Consider the following 14,975-nt stretch of genomic DNA (forward strand, 5'->3'; position numbering starts at 1 on the left):
ATATATTTTTAACACTAGATTATACTGCAATAAATTACCCTTTTTTCTTTTTGCATTTTGAATATTTCTACTCAAGCTCTTTTTCTTTAGGCTTACATTTGCTCAAGATTCTCTTACACCAAAGGAGCATCCCATAACCTGTCTTCAAGTTCCTGCCCAATCTCTGTACCTCTTTTTTTTCTGCCATGTAAATGTCATCTGCCCCATATCACACTTTACCCCAATCTGGCCTCCTCCCTCTTCATTTCCTTCTTTGACGCCACCTGCATTTTCCCAGAGTGTTTTTTTGGTTTTTGAAAGGCTGAACACAGGCAGAGTGAGGGAAGGATGAAATCTACAGGCCATTGTGATGCAGCCCTTCCAGCAGGTGTGACAGGTAGTCTCTGATGTGCCACTGCCCATTCCCTCACAGCCCGGCCCCAAGAGGCCCCTTGGATTGTAGAGCATAACACTGACCAGTATCTACCTTTCTATCTTCCTGGTTCCAGAGAGTCTGTGGCCACAGTATCACCTGGACCCCACCCAGACAGCTGATAATCAGCTTATTTACCAAAGTTTCACTGGGTACAAGGACCGTCTCATGAAGAGAGAGGGTGGGGGCCCTCTTGGAGAGGCTGTTTGCTATTTGCTCCCTCACAGGTGTAGCCTCCCATTGCCAGTCCTATGCTCTCTGGAATGAAGAGGAAAGGTAATAACCACAGGCTGGACCAGAACTGCTTTATTTTTTTGAGACAGAGTCTTGCTGTGTTGCCCAGGCTGAAGTGCAGTGGTGTGATCTCAGCTCACTGCAACCTCTGCCTCCCAGGTTCAAGCATTCTCCTGCCTCAGCCTCCTGAGTAGCTGGAATTCCAGGCGCATGCCACCACATGTGGCTAATTTTTGTATTTTTAGTAGAGACGGGGTTTCACCATGTTGGCCAGGCTGGTCTTGAACTCCTGATGTCAAGTGATCCACCCACCTCAGCCTCCCAAAGTGCTTGGATTACAGGTGTGAGCCACCACGCCCGGCCAGAACTGCTTTCTTAAGTGTCCCCGTAGGTAAAGGCCAAGCCCTCGCCCTCACTCACCAACTTGTGTTCTTGCAGTTCTCGGCTATGTTGGTGCTTGTGGTGCTTATGAAGCCACATGAAGCCCTTTGCCTCTTTGGTTTAAAAAAAAAAAAAAAACACTCTCTCTCTCTCTTTTTTTTTTTTTTTGAGATGCAATTTTGCTCTTCTTGCCCAGGCTAGAGTGCAGTGGTGCAATCTTGGCTCACTGCAACCTCCGCCTCCCGGGTTCAAGTGATTCTCCTGCCTCAGCCTCCCGAGTAGCTGGGATTACAGTCTTGTGCCACCACACCCAGCTAATTTTTGTATTTTTAGTAGAAACGGGTTCCTCCCTGTTGGTCAGGCTGGTCTCAAACTTCCAGCCTCAGGTGATCTGCCCACCTCGGCCTCCCAAAGTGTTGGTATTACAGGCGTGAGCCACCATGCCCGGCCAAAATAAAACTCTTTTATTATGAAAATTTTAAAACAGATACAGGTAGAGAGATTAGTTTAATGTGTTTACCACCCACTTTTCACAATTATCCATTTGAGGCCAATGTTGCTCCGTCTACACCCCCATAGTGACACTCTCCTCCTTTATTTCAAAGCAAATCCTAGATCATATACTTTATGGGTAAATATTTCAGTATGTGTCTCTAAACAACAACTTTCCTTTTTTTGTGTCTTTTTGGCTTTGCTCAAGTTTATTATTGAGGTATAATTTACATGTTGTAAGTTGCCCTTTTTAGGCTAATTTTGAGGTTTTATAAGCTTATTCGGTCATAAAACCATCACAATCAGGATATAGAACAGTTCTGTCCCCTCCCCAAATTCCCCTATATCCCTTTGCAGTGAATTCTGCCCAACCTCCATGCAACTACACATCTGTTTTCTGTTCCTATAGTTTTATATTTTTCAAAATGTCGTTAAAAATAGAACATCCTACAGTGTGTAGCCCTTTGAAATGTCACTTTAAAAAACAGAACCATCAAACTGTGATCACATCACCCCCAATCAATAATTCTCTAATATCAGATATCACATTCCCACCACTGTCCTAAGAAGTATGTTTTCACAAACTGATTTAGGATATACATAAGGTCTACACATTGCAATTGGTTGTTTTGTCTCTCAAGTCTCTTAATCTATAGGTTTTCTCTCCATCTTTTGTTTAAGAAATTGGGCTGTCACAGTTTCTCATAATCTGGATTTTTATCAATTGTATCTGCATGTTGTCATTTCTTCTGTTCTCCATAGTCTTGCTACTAAAATGTGGTCCATGGATCAGCAGCATCTGCATCACCTGGGAGTTTGTTAGAAAAGCATAATCTTGGACCCCACTCAAGACCTATTGAATCAGAATCTGCATTTTTAACATTCAACAAGATCTCTGACTGGGCGCGGTGGCTCACGCCTGTAATTCCAGCACTTTGGGAGGCTGAGGCGGGTTCATTTGAGTTCAGGAGTTTGAGACCAGCCTGGCCAACATGGTGAAACCCTGTCTCTACTAAAAATACAAAAATTAGTTGAGTGTGGTGCATGCCTGTAGTCCCAGCTACTCAGGAAGCTGAGGCAGGAGAATCCCTTGAACCTGGGGCGTGGAGGTTGCAGTGAGCCAAGATCGTGCCATTGCACTCCAGCCTGGGTGACAGAACAAGAATCCATCTCAAAAAAAAAAAAAAAAAAAAAAAAAAAAAATCTCCACCTGATTCTGTCCCTGTAAAATGGCTCTGAGACCTAGTGTGTTGATCTGGTTTAGGTTGGTTTGTTTGTGGATTTTTTTTTTTTTTTTTTGGCAAGCCTATGGGTGGCATTGCACCCCTTATTTATCAGCCCCGCCCACCTGGTCCTCTCTAGGTCTCTCTGACTGCTCCTGCTCCTCGTCAGCCAGGACCTGTGTCTCCTCATAACTCAGGCCTCTGTAAATGTAAGTGTGTCCAAGGAGATACATCCCACATACTAGCCCCAGACCTCCATTCTCTTTGTCTGCTATGGCTTTCAAGTATCTCATCTGTCCTCCTGATTAACAAATCTCTCTAATCGTGACCTGTCTATGGTATCTTAACTTGCCTTTTCAGTTGCCAAGAGAATATCTCTTCCCAGATATTCTTGTTGCTAATACTAATTCTCACTAGCCTGCGCCTTTAATTCAACAAGTCAAAACCTGAATCACTGCTTTCCCTTCTATTTTCTATTTTGGATTAGTAACTTATTTTCTGATCACTCAGCCTAGACTATTTGAAGCTGTCTTCTATGTTTTCCACTGTTTCATGTCTGATCTCTAATCAGTAGTTTAGTTTTATTAATTCTCCTGTATTTGTCAGCCCTCATTATGTTATGCTGGGGTAAGAGAAAATCCCTCCAAATCTCAGTGGTTTGCAACGCAAAGTTTTGTTTGTTTGTTTGTTTGTTTGTTTGAGATGGAGTCTCACTCTGTCACCCAGGCTGGAGTACAGTGACGCGATCTTGGCTCACTGCAAGCTCTGCCTCCCGGGTTCACGACATTCTCCTGCTTCAGCCTCCAGAGTAGCTGAGACTACAGGTGCCCGCCACCACGCCTGGCTAATTTTTTCTATTTTTAGTAGAGACGGGGTTTCACCGTGTTAGCCAGGATGGTCTCAAACTCCTGACCTTGTGATCCGCCCACCTTGGCCTCCCAAAGTGCTGGGATTATAGGTGTGAGCCACCACACCTGGCCAACAACACTGTTTTATTTTTTCTTCAAGTTATATGTTGGCTGTAGGTTGACTGAAGCTCTGGTCTTTTTCATTCCAGGATCTAGGCTGAAGAGAAGCTCCAATTTGGGATACAGCAGAGGGAATAAAAAGGAATGGTAAAACTAGGAATAGCTTTCAAAGTTCAGTCATTGTGTAAATCAGTTCCATGGCTGATATGGTTTGGCTGTCTCCTCACCCTAATGTCATCTTGAATTCCCATGTGTTGTGGGAGGGACCTAGTGGGAGGTAATTGAATCATCAGGGCAGGTCTTTTCCATGCTGCTGTTGTGATAGTGAGTAAGTCTCATGAGATCTGATGGTTATTATAAGTTGGAGTTTTCCTGCACAAGCTCCCTTTTTTGCCTGCTGCCATCCACGTAAGACATGACTTGCTGCTCCTTGCCTTCTGCCATGATTGTGAGGCCTCACCAGCCATGTGGAACTGTGGGTCCAATAAACCTTTTTCTTTTGTAAATTGCCCAGTCTCAGGTATGTCTTTATCAGCAGCATGAAAATGGACCAATACAATGATCATAGCAAATGACAAAGCCAAGTCTCATATTCATGGACTGAGAAAGTATGTTCAAATATTTGGAATCAATAGTATAATCTATCACAATTGCCATTTTGTATTTCAATTGCATCTTTTATTTTGATTCTGTTTACCCCTGCCTTAAGCTTCACTTCTCTCAGCTTCCTCATGGAAGCCTTCTCTGATGCCCTGAGACTAGGCCACATCTACTGCTATTGGCTGTTGTGGAATTTATACTTCTCCTTCGTGACACTTGTGAGACAACTGTAATTATTTATGAACTTATTTAATTTCTGACAGCCCCTAGACCGAAAGCTCTGTGAGGGCAGAGATGGTGTCTGTTTTGCTTACTGTTTAACCCTTGGCACCTAGAAAAGTGTCTGGCATAGTGCAGCATGTAAAGGAATGAATGATTGCCTTAGTCATGCCCATATCATCCTTTACCTGGTTTACTGAAAGACCTTACCAGTAGTTTTGGAAATCTAATTTATTTTTCTGCCATCAGGATTTTCTTTCTTAAAGACTTACTCTTGGCCAGGTGTGGTGGCTCACAGATGTAATCTCAGAACTTTGGGAGGCTGAGGCAGGCAGATCATTTTAGGTCAGGAGTTTGAGACTAGCCTGGCCAACATGGTGGAACCTCATCTCTACTGAAAGTACAAAAATTAGCTGGGTGTGGTGGTGTGCACCTGTAATCCCAGCTACTTGGGAGGCTGAGGGGGAGGATCACTTGAACCTAGGAGGTAGAGGTTGCAGTGAGGCAAGATAGTGCCACTTGACTCCAGCCTGGGTGACCAGTGAGAATCCATCTCAAAAACAAAACAAAACAAAAAGACTTACTCTTCATATCATTTATTGGTTTTCTAGGTCAGGTTGTGCTTCTGAAGTTTCCTGAACGTGTATGCTTTCTCAGACCTCTATCCATTTGTATGGGCTGTTCCTTCTGTAGGATTCCATTTCTCCCCCCAGTGCTCTGCCTGGTAAAATCCTGTTCATCTTATAAACCTCAGTTCTGAGGCTACCTCCTCTGTGAAACCTCCCATGACTCTCATTGCAGACTTGGGCCCTGCCCTTCTGCTTGCACATGTGTACCTCTGTTTTAGCAATTATCATGTTTCATTCTAAACCCAACATTCTGGTTTTCCAGTGCAGATTAGAAAAAGGGGAGTGTTGTGGGAGGTCAGGGACCCCGAATGGAGGGACCAGCTGGAGCTTTGGCAGAAGAAACATAAATTGTGAAGATTTCATGGACATTTATCACTTCCCTAATAATACTCTTATAATTTCTTATGCCTGTCTTACTTTAATCTCTTAATCCCATTATCTCCATAAGCTAAGGATGTACGTCACCTCGGGACCCTGTGATAATTGTGTTAACTGTACAAATTGATTATAAAATGTGTGTTTGAACAATATGAAATCAGTGCATCTTGAAAATGAACAGAATAACAGCGATTTTAGGGAACAAGGGAAGACAACCATAAAGTCTGATTCCCTGTGGGGTCAGGCAGAAAGAGCCACATTTTTCTTCTTACAGACAGCCTATAAATGGACATGCAAATAGGAGAGATATAGCTAAATTCTTTTCCTAGCAAGGAATATTAAGACCCTAGGAAAAGAATTGCATTCCTTGGGGGAGTTGTAAACGGCCCCTCTGGAAGTGTCTGTCTGATGCAGTTATGATAAGGACTGAAATACACCCTGGTCACCTGCAGTACCCTCAGGCTTATTAGGGTGGGGAAAAAACCGCTCCCTGGTAAATTTGAGGTCAGACCAGTTCTCTGCTCTCAAACCCTGTTTTCTGTTGTTTAAGATGTTTATCAAGACAATACGTGCACAGCTGAACATAGACCCTTATCAGGAGTTTTTGATTTTGCCCTTTGCCTTGTGATCTTTGCTTTGCCCTTTGCCTTGTGATCTTTATTGGCCTCAGAAGCATGTGATCTTTGTTCTCCTTTTTGCGTTTTGAAGCATATGAGCCTTGTGACCTACTCCCTGCTTGTACACCCCCTCCCCTTTTGAAATCCTTAATAAAACTTGCTGGTTTTGCGGCTCAGGTGGCATCACGGGCCTACCGATATGTGATGTCACCCCCAGCGGCCCAGCTGTAAAATTCCACTCTTTATACTTTTTCTCTTTATTTCTCAGACCAGCTGACACTTAGGGAAAAAAGAAAGAACCTACGTTGAAATACTGGGGGCCGGTTCCCCCGATAGGAGAGAGGTTAACATTGTGGTTTTCCAGTGCAGATTAGAAAAAGGAGAGAGGGAACAGCAGAGTGGTGCAGTGGAAGCGTGCTGGACCCATAACCCAGAGGTTGTTGGATGGAAACCATCCTCTGCTGGCTTTGTGATCTTGGCTGGGTGTGGCAGCTCACATCTGTAATCCCAGCACTTTGGGAGGCCAAGGTGGGAGGATCACTTGAGACCAGCCTGGGCAACATAGCAAGACACGTCTCCATAAAAAGGAAAACAAACACACACACACACACGAGTGGCATTTCTAAATAGAGGCCTACTGACAACAGCAGAATTTACCACTGATGGCCTGTCAGTAAAGGAGCGGCACCTGTCCCAGTTAACACAAGCACCTTCTGCAGTGGCTGCAGCAGTGTTTCTCTAGTGAGGACTTGGTTCCTACAACTCTCATCTACAACTCTGAGCCTGAAAACTGCCTCAGATTTTAGCAAAACAAGCACAGTCTTGCTGGCTTCTGTTTTCCTCTGAGCTGAAGGGGTCCTGGGCAGACTCAGAGCCCCTGGTTTCCTCATCATGAGCCTGAGCGTGAGTCAGAATCACCTGAGGGCTTGTGAAGCCAGAGGTTGCTGGGCTCCATCCGGCGTTTCTGATCCAATAGATCTAGGGTGGGGACTGGAACTCGCATTTGTAAAAGATTCCCAGGGGATGTTGCTGCTGCTGGGCTGGCCTTAACCACTGGCCTAACAATGGGCCACAAGCAGGACCACAGTGAAAAACTCCAGTCAAACAGGAAGATACATACAATTTCATCCTTGATCAGGCACGTCTTGCTTCATTTACACAGGTGCCTGCATTTTTTACCCCAGGGAAGACTTTGTGACTTGATAATTTCCACTTGTGGAACCAGCTGAACTGGATATTTATTATCAGATATTTACTTATACCAAATAAACATTGTTATACACTATGTAAAAATAGAAGGTGCTGGCATTCTGAATTCCTTGCAAGGGCTGTTCCTTCAAACCTGCTCCCTTATGGATCTGTATCACTGAGTCATGTAGGCCAAAAGCATTATAAGCCAAATCGTTGGAACTCAGGAGTTCTGTTCCTTGCTGTCACTGCATCCTTCCCTCAACAAACTTAGTTTACAGTAGACATCAGAATTTTGTATTCAACTACTAGCAGTAGTTTCTAAGGCATCATGCAGTTAATATAAATCAATTTTAAAATTTATAACCTCCTGATAGGCCCTCTTGTTAAATTACTAATATTGTATTTATTTAAAAAATGTTGGCTGGATGCAGTGTCTCACTCCTATAATCCTAATATTTTGGGAGGCTCAAGGGATCACTTGAACCCGGGAGTTCGAGACCAGCCTGGGCAACATTATGAAACCTTGTCTCTACAAAACATACAAAATTTAGCTGGGCATTGTGGTGCACCCCTGTGATCCTAGCTACTCATGAGGCTGAGGTGGGAGGATCACTTGAGTCCCGGGGGTGGGGGTCAAGGTTGCAGTGAGCTGAAATTGCACCATTACACTCCAACCTGGGTAACAGAGGGATACCTTGCCTAAAAAAAAAAAAAAAAAAAAAAAAATGTTAACAATGGAGAGAGCTATGAAAACAAAATTTTAGAGACAGTGTGGCTCAAGTACGGTCTCTGTGCAGTTGTAATTAGAAGGAACCAAGGTGGCTGACTGATTTTGAACTACAATTGTCACTGACAATAAGAGCTACTGTGGAGGATGAAAAACTCCCATCATTCCCTCAGCAAGACTTGGAAAGAAGGATGAATGACATTCAGCAAATTTAATATTTCACTGGTGCTAAAACTCACATTGTTTTGCATTGTTAAATCTCTGAAATCCTGATGCATTTTACCATGGATGGCATTTTATGATTATGGTTGGCTAGGTCATGGTTGTGATGTGGTGTCACTGCCTGCACATGTACAAACTTGGTGGTTATTCCCGGTGGGATGACTTGTCAACTGTAATCTCCATGTTTCTCTCAACAGATTATATAAGGACCATCTGGAAAAGAAACATGCTCCCTGTTGTCTGGAAACCTTCCATTGACACCTTCAGGTAAGATCAGGAGAGTCCCAGCATCAAAATTTGTAAAACAGGTATCAGTAGTTTGCAAGAAAACAGTAGTGGAATAGTTTTAAGAAATGCTGCATTATTAGCACATAGTAATTAAGGACACAGAGGACATTTCTGTATGAACGACACAGACTCCAATGACTATAAGCTCAAAAATGACTCAGAAGAATAATAGAGATTCTGAATGTTAAGAAATTACAGGAATTCTTTAATGAATTTATTTTTGCTTATACCTTCCTTCTTATGTATGCACAAGAGATGTATGATAACAATGTAGGTCTAAGTCTGTGCTTGTTCACTAAAAATTCTAAACGATGAAAAAGTATTACAGATAGTTTAATTGGGAATATTTCTTTTTTTTTTTTTTTTTTTTTGAGATGGAGTCTTGCTCTGTTGCCCAATTTGGAGTGCAGTGGCATGATCTTGGCTCACTGCAACCTCTGCCCCCTGGGTTCAAGTGATTCTTCTGCCTCAGCCTCCTGTGTAGCTGGAGGCACCCACCATCATGCCCTACTAATTTTTGTATTTTTAGTAGAGACGGGGTTTTGCCAAGTTCGCCAGGCTGGTCCCGAACTCCAGACCTCAGGTGATCTGCCTGCTTTGGCCTCCCAAAGTGCTGGGATTACAGGCATGAGCCACTGCACCCGGCCAGGAATATCTTTCTTTTTAACAGCAACTTTCAATCTTTTTCGTCTGAGGACTCCTTTACACTCTTAAAAAATATTGAGAACACTGGAGAACTTGTGGTTTATATGGTAATATCAGTAGTGACCATATTAGAGATTTAAACAGACTTTTAATACCAAAGAATCACAAGCACATGTTCCATTAGCTGTCAGAGAGGTAATGACATCACACATTATGTATCCTCTGGGAAACTCCAGTGTACACTGGTAAGAGAATGAATATGAAAAGAAAGGGAGGAACCACACTTTGAGAATCCCTGGCATATAAAATAATGGTTTTTAAAAAAATACTATTATATTTTGATGAATATGGATATATTTCCAAGTAAACTGTTGTTGGAAGAAGTAAAATATTGACTACATAGAAAATTCTATTGCTGAACAGTTGGTGTAGCATTTTGAGACACAGAAATTAACTGATGTATCTTTCTTCTGTGGCTGTGGGAAACATCCACCCCCAACCGCCTTTTTGTTTGTTTGTTTGTTTTGTTTTTGTTTTTTGTTTTTTGAGACGGAGTCTCGCTCTGTCGCCCAGGCTGGAGTGCAGTGGCCAGATCTCAGCTCACTGCAAGCTCCGCCTCCCAGGTTTACGCCATTCTCCTGCCTCAGCCTCCCGAGTAGCTGGGACTACAGGCGCCCGCCACCTCGCCCGGCTAGTTTTTTGTATTTTTTTTTTAGCAGAGGCGGGGTTTCACCGGGTTAGCCAGGATGGTCTTGATCTCCTGACCTCGTGATCCGCCCGTCTCGGCCTCCCAAAGTTTTTTTTTTTTTTTTTGAGACGGAGTCTCGCTCTGTCTCCCAGGCTGGAGTGCATGCAGTGGCGCTATCTCCCGGGTTTCCGCCATTCTCCTGCTTTAGCCTCCCGAGTAGCTGGGACTACAGGCTCCCGCCACTATGCCCGGCTAATTTGTTGTATTTTTTAGTAGAGACGGGTTTTCACCGTGTTAGCCAGGATGGTCTCGATCTCCTGACCTCGTGATCCGCCCGCCTCGGCCTCCCAAAGTACTGGGATCACAGGCGTGAGCCACTGCGCCCGGCCCCCAACCGCCCTTCTTAGGTGGCCAGCTCACACGGGGTATCCTGTAGGTCTGAGTAAATCGACCCTAAGGGAAGGTAAGAGTGCATCTTCTACTTGGGCTCCAGAGGGCAGTGGAATTGCCTGTAAAGCAGGAGGAAGGGATAGAAGTTGGGACAAAGACGAAAGGAGGAGTGTGGTTTGGCCCCTGGGGGACAAACCTGGATTTTCTAGAGACTAGGAGAGGCGGCGGGGCTTGCAGTTTCTGTCAGTGATGGACATCTCTGGGGACTTGTACATGGCTCTGTGGGTACCGGTGGGCAGACAAACACTTGGTGCATAGGACACTGAAGCACCACCCAGGGTCCTGCTGGACCCTCAGGCCCAGAGAGGGCAGACCCTGGGGAGCTGCTGGCTTTAGGGTATCCTGCAGTCCGAGCAAGACGTCCTAATGACAGTCACCAATGGGCTGCTGCCCGGGGCCTCTTCTGCCCCTGTCCTGACCTAGAATCCTACAACCTTTCAAGGAAGGAGAACGGGAGCCACCACATACACACAGAGGGTGGCTTTCCTCCAGGGATCCTGGGAACCAGATTGACTTTCATTTAGAAACCGCAGAACAGTTACAGAAGCAAAAGAAATTACTTATGACTGGATCTGAGGACATCTTGCCTGAATTTAATTTCCAGCTCTGTCACTTGCTAATAGAAGTCCCTCACAGGGTCTCCGCTGGGCACACTAAATGAGTGATACATGGAAACTCTTCAGATAGCCCCTGGCATATGTATGTTATCTATCACCTCTTGAACCTCGATATCTTGGAGATGTCATAGGTGCCACACTACATCCTCTGCAGTTTGGGATGGCTGACGTTTGACCCTTTGCCTAAGTCCCCATATCGAAGGCTAGATTAAGCCCTAATGCTGGAGCCAAGGGGAGGGAGGGCAGGAACGTACTCTAAATAGAAGTGCTCCCCCAGGGAGTGGGCGACCCAGCCTGCTCCAGCAGCCAGGAAGGTCTTCCTGCCACAGTGACTGCAGCGAGTGGCGTCCGGCCTCGGAGGGACTGAGGGCACTTCTCTGGTGTGAGCATTGGCGTCCAACGCCCGGCGCAGCAAAATTGCTGCAAACTCTCCCTGAGTCCAGAGAGGTCCAGGTCCTCCTGGGTTTCTTTTTATTTTAAATTTTTTGCCAGGGAGAGTTCTGGCGCTCCTTCAATCCGGGGGCGCCTGCGAGTCTGAGCCAGGAGATGGGCGTGGGCAGGCGTGGGTAGCACCATCGAGTCCCTGGCCACCTGCCGGGTGCTGGGTAGTCTGGAAGCGTCTGGAGCCCGGCCCCCGCCTCCCGGTGCCCCACCCTGGACCCCTCCTTCCACGCGGGTCCCGCCCCGTGGTGGGCGTGGCCTCCCAGGGGGCGGGGCCGGGGAGGGCCTGCGAACGAGTCACGTCCCAGAGGCTAGGCAAGGCGAGGCGGGGCGGAGCGCGGGAGGCCGGCTGGGAGGCGCACATCCGGCGGCTGCCCGGTACTTCATAAAGCCGCTGTCGCCGCGGGCTGTCGCCGCGGTTTGCCTCTGCAGCAGCTCTGGGCTCTTCTCGGCTGCGGGAGCAGCTGCTCCAATGCTCCAGGGTGGCCATGGGCGCCCCGCACTGGTGGGACCAGTTGCAGGCTGGCAGCTCGGAGGTGGACTGGTGCGAGGACAACTACACCATCGTGCCTGCTATCGCCGAGTTCTACAACACGGTGCGGGGCGCGGGAGAGGGGAAGGCAGGCTGGCCGGCGGGAGGGGGCTGTCCCCGCCGCAGCGTCTGGAAGCTGGACGTGGGTCCCTGCGCGTATCTGGGGGCATTCTCTCCAGGGGCTGAGTCAGTCCACACCCCCTCCTCGGCACGCTCCTTCCAGTTCTCCATCTGTCCTCCTCTCCTGTCCCCATTCCCGACAGCTGGGCTCCTCTTCCTCCTCCTGTCATTTTTTGTGTTGTGTGTGTGATGGTCCTATTGTCTTGTTTGGCCCTCACGCGTCCAGAACCAGGGACTATGTCAGCCCATTCTCCTTGTTTGGGTCAGTTGGGGGCGGTGAACCTGCCGGGACAAGTCTCTTCCTCCCCTGGGATCTCTGTGGCGTGACGCACTTGGGTCGCATTGTGCGTTTTTGCCCTGAATACCTGCTCTGGGAGTGCTGGGAAGAGCACGCCCCCGGCAGGTCCCCGCGGCTGGGGTCACTCCCACCAGGCAGACTTGCCCCAACCCCAAGAACATGCCTGTAATGGTCGAGTTATTTTTGGTCAAAACCAAGTTAATTACTACTCGTTCTTTTTTTCTTGCCTTTAGTGTCCTGTCTTGCGCAAGCCGCTAATTCAACTCCCCCAGGACTGTGCTTTCTCCAGTTCTGAAGTCTGAGGGTTGAAAGGAAAGTTTGGGAGTGATAATGTGCGGGTTTTGGACTTGTCTAGGTCCCTAGATAAGGGTGAGCAGAAACTTCCCCATTACAGAATCCTGGGTGTTTTTAGTTCTTGTGGTAGGGAAGGGTTGCAGCTGGGAGAGGAAATGCCTCTTATTTGTGTATTTCCATGGCTCAGAATCCTGGTACAGAATGTGAGACTTTGCGTGGTCATTTCTGCGGCTTATCTTTTCACCGCCCAAACAAGGAAAACAGGAACTCCTGGTTTGGGTCACTGTGAATTTGAGGTTGTTGTTTAGGACTTTTCCTTCTGGATTTGCTAGAGAGAATGTCTTTGGCAGGAGTCAGGTGTTTACTGCCTGCAGGAATCTCAGATGATCTAGTCCCTGCCCTTTTATTCATCTGATGAGAAAACTGGGCTGTTGTGGAGGGAGCTGTCATGCTCACATTTCTGGCATGGCTGGGGCCACAATCAGAAGTCTGGCCTCTCCCTTCCCTCAGTGCTGAAATCCATGGCTGGCTTCCATACAAACACTCCTGCTTTTTTTTTTTTTATGATTAGGTTAGTTCCTTAAGAAAACTAAAGCTGGGCATTGTGGCTCACTCCTGTATTCCTAGCACTTTGGGAGGCCAAGGCACTTGGGTGGATCGCTTGAATCCAGGAGTTCGAGACCAACCTGGGCAACATGGTGAAACCTCATCTCTACAAAAAAATACAAAAATTAGCTGGACATGTGGCACGCACCTGTTGTCCCAGTTACTTGGGAAGCTGAGGTGGGAGGATCACCTGAGGCTGGGAGTTGAAGGCTGCAGTGAACCGAGATCGCGCCATTCCACTCTAGCCTGGGCAACAGGGTCTCAAAGAAAACCTGGCCCTCTGCTTTCTACAGCAACTATGAAAGACAGTGAGTGGAAGTGGCCATGACTTATCTATTGCATAACCTCTCAGAGCATGCTGTCAGGGGTAAATAGTTGCACACAGAGGATGGGCTGGAGTAGTTCTGGGTACTTTCAATAAGGAGAAACACCAGTGGTAACACAAGTTGTCCTTTTGTAAATAATGAATATGGTGAAAGAGTAAGGATTTCACCAGAGTTCAAGAAGAAAAGACAGCTTGATGACAGGTTCTCACACACTTAGCAAGGTTATTATATGTGAAGTCTGGGGTCTACAGAGAGGGAGGGTCAAGCTTGGTTATTTTGGCTAAAAAAGCTAGTATATTGCTTCTCTGAGTCTGTCTTGAAAGTCGTAGGGCTGGATGAAAGGGAGAGTTTGTCTTCACTTTTAATCTAGTCCCATTGGAGCTATTACTCTACGTAGTGAGTGCTAAAGTCGTTTTCAGAAATGAACGGTTGATCCTCAACTGCAGTGTCTGGCTGATTAGTCCAGCTGGCCCATCTGACAAACTTTATTCCTTGGAATACTCATAAATCACAAAAATCGCCTTGGCAAAGCAGAGAGCGTAAGGTGTCAGATAATAAGGTCATTGCCTAGCTTTGTTGAGTGTAGGTCCAAAGAATTTAGCAAAAAATGTTTCTTCCCCTCTGTTCCTATTTAAAAAAAAATTTTTTTAAGACAGTCTTGCTCTGTTCCAGACTTGAGTGCTGTGGTGCAATCTTGGCTCACTGCGACGCCTCCCAGGTTCAAGCAATCCTCCCAAAGTGCTGGGATTACAGGCGTGAGTCACCATGCCCGGCCTTCTTCCCCTGTGTTCTTACGTACTACTTATATTTTGATGCTTATCACAGGACATTCCCATGCTTATCTTACTCCTGTGTTGAGAAAGACAGTGAACTGTTATGTGGTGATAAATATCCTCTTAAATCCTCATAATAAGGCAACAGGTCTAATTACCCAGTTTATAGGAAACTAATAATAATTGCCAGTTTTGAGAAAAAGTTGGAGGAATTGACAATGTTAAATCAGGAGAAGACTGGGAGAGGGATCTAGAACCTTCTTAATGGGTCTTAGGGGTAGCACATCACTACTACACCTTCAGATACTACTATCTACCATTACTTATTTGCTATGTGTTGAAGCTCTGCTGGGTACTCTATACTCACCCTAGACAATGGGTGCTATTTATTATATCCATTTGTTAAAGGTGGAAATTGGGGCCTAGAGAGTTTATGTAACTTGCTGTCGTCAAAAGCTTAGCACAGCTGAAGTCAGAACTTGATCCATTTGACTCTACCAAGAGAGTTATCTTGAAGCTATAAGTGCCACTGTATCTAACTTAGATTTATCTATTTGGCATAGAATAGATATTTATTATTTAGCCATTGCATAACTTAAAACTC

The 14,975-nt window shown here is 46.0% G+C and overlaps 1 protein-coding gene across 2 annotated transcripts in view; it reads left to right on the plus strand.

Annotated features, from left to right (window-relative positions):
• The window catches only part of ACER2 (alkaline ceramidase 2), a 71,995-nt gene that overhangs the window by 22,998 nt on the left and 34,022 nt on the right, over window positions 1-14,975 (plus strand). Inside the window, exon 2 of one of the 2 annotated variants that reach the window (XM_037998359.2) lies at window positions 8,491-8,560. Coding sequence is in view for 1 of the 2 variants with exons in the window: in XM_007969130.3 (XP_007967321.1) it covers window positions 11,911-12,018 (108 nt within the window). In the remaining variant the exon portion in view is untranslated. Of the gene's footprint in view, window positions 1-8,490; window positions 8,561-11,763; window positions 12,019-14,975 lie in introns of those variants that run through there. The other variant, XM_007969130.3, reaches the window with a different exon arrangement.

Source organism: Chlorocebus sabaeus, chromosome 12 (genome assembly GCF_047675955.1).
Source record: "Chlorocebus sabaeus isolate Y175 chromosome 12, mChlSab1.0.hap1, whole genome shotgun sequence".
NCBI classification, from domain to species: Eukaryota; Metazoa; Chordata; class Mammalia; order Primates; family Cercopithecidae; genus Chlorocebus; species Chlorocebus sabaeus.